The 1,786-nt window shown below is 59.4% G+C and overlaps 1 protein-coding gene across 1 annotated transcript in view; it reads right to left on the bottom strand.

Moving 5' to 3' along the window:
• Positions 1 to 1,060: 1,060 nt before the first annotated feature.
• The window catches only part of BET1L (Bet1 golgi vesicular membrane trafficking protein-like), a gene marked incomplete at both ends in the record, with an annotated part of 1,051 nt that continues 325 nt past the window's right edge, over positions 1,061 to 1,786 (bottom strand). The window contains one exon of the mRNA XM_010135207.1: positions 1,061 to 1,117. Coding sequence (XP_010133509.1) covers positions 1,061 to 1,117 — 57 coding nt within the window. The remainder of the gene's footprint in view (positions 1,118 to 1,786) is intronic.

The following is a 1,786-nucleotide window of genomic DNA, read 5'->3' on the forward strand; positions in this document are numbered from 1 at the left end:
CGGGCACGCCCGTGAAATCCGAATCCTGAACGGGAGAGAAGTTGAGGTGGAGGGACTATAAATTGAGGAGACACCCCCGACACCCTCCCGCTTGCCAGCCACATGCAGCCGCCCGTCCCCGGGTCCTCGCTCTGCGGTGCTCAGGCTCCCGGAGCAGTGCCCTTCCCACCGCGCTCTGGGCAGGGCAACGCAGAACACCGGGCAGGGGCGGCCTGTCCACAGAAACCCAAACTGCTCCCGCAACGGGGTCAGGCTGCGGCCGGGCTGCTCCGTCGCACCCGCCCTGCGTCCTGCCTGAAGAGCTGGTCAATAGCAGCACCTCATCCGGAGGAAGCAACGCCACGTCCCTGCGTGAGCTGCTGCCCTCAGCGCTCACCGGGCGGGGGCACAGGCACGGAAAAGCTGCCCCTCCTCGCCGCTGGCTCTGCTTTCCCTTCAGCATGTGCAGCTCTGCCCGAGTGGCAGACGATTCCCAAGCTAACGCAGCGCAGGATTCTGACTCCTGGGCTGTTTTCCTCATCCACAGACTACTCGGAGCTTCTGCTTGTGCGCCTCCTGCACCGCTTCAAACCTGCTCTGTGACAGAAACACGGCTTCACACTGGCCGAGGGCTTTGATTCTGACCCTTCATCCTCCTGGTTCATGGGCTGCGCAAAATCCCTGTTGGGTGCCCCAGTGCCCAGCGTACACCCGAATGCAGCTCCCAGGCCGAGCTCACCTTTGACTCGGCTAGTTTAAACACTACCATTATCTTTCCTTTCGGTCTTCTGCCCCAGCACCAGTGCTGTGGTGCCGATCCCCTCTGCAGACCTCGGGGCTAGTTCCCGTCCTCTCACAGTCCCGTTAATAGATCACCCCCAGCACCTCGGCAGGTCGCCCCTCCACCACAGAGCGATCGTAGCAGCGGCCGAGGATCCGATGTTTGCAGGTGACAAAGTTCACAGGAAAGGGGTTTAGCCGCTCCCCTGGTTTTCCAAACCACTCGCTGGGATCTAACATTGTCCCCGCACAACCCAGGTCCCTGCTGAGAGCCAGCACAGCCGTCACGCTGGGGCCTTACCATGTCATCGAGGTACCGGTTCTGCTCCTCGGCATCTCTGTCGATATCCAGAGCCAGCTGCGCAGGAAAAGGTGGGAATTAACCAACTCTGCGTGCGGAGGGACCCTCCCGCGCACCTGGTGCTGCAGGACTGGAGCTGCCAGCAAAGCAGCCACAGCTGCCCCATCTCTGGCACGGCCAGACAGAGCCTGGGCAGCAGCAGAACAGCACTCAGTTCCGGTTTCAGGTTGTTGGACTTTCTCAGCTCTGCAGTGCAAAGAGTGAAGCTCAACTGACTGAAACTGTTCTGTACAGGGCAGGAGCTTTCAGACAACAGCAGGACTTCAGAGCCTTCCCTTCTGCGAGGAGAGCCACTGACTCCTCCCGGGCTCTAAATCAAAGTACTTGATGTTAGTGGGACCAAACCGGCTTTGAGAACATCACTGACACAGAGACTCCTGCGTTGTTCAGAGCTAATTTACCTGCCTTTTCATTGTGACCTTTTCCCCGAGGAGGTGCACGTAGCAATACCCCTCTGTGCAGCTCTCATGTTCCTCTCTGTGCCTAAAAACCCTTCCCTGAGTGCTGCCAAGACCGCACCATTCCCCGCAGATGATGTCAATAAACCCCAAAGGGAAAGTGGAAATTCATGAACCTGTCCCTGGCCTGTCAAAAGCAAGAGGCATCCGCCCTACCACCTCGACCAGGAGTCGTGGACACGCAGGCAGCAGCCCCCTGCACTGGCCA

This window comes from Buceros rhinoceros, unplaced genomic scaffold, assembly GCF_000710305.1.
Source record: "Buceros rhinoceros silvestris isolate BGI_N320 unplaced genomic scaffold, ASM71030v1 scaffold31054, whole genome shotgun sequence".
Lineage (NCBI taxonomy): Eukaryota > Metazoa > Chordata > Aves > Bucerotiformes > Bucerotidae > Buceros > Buceros rhinoceros.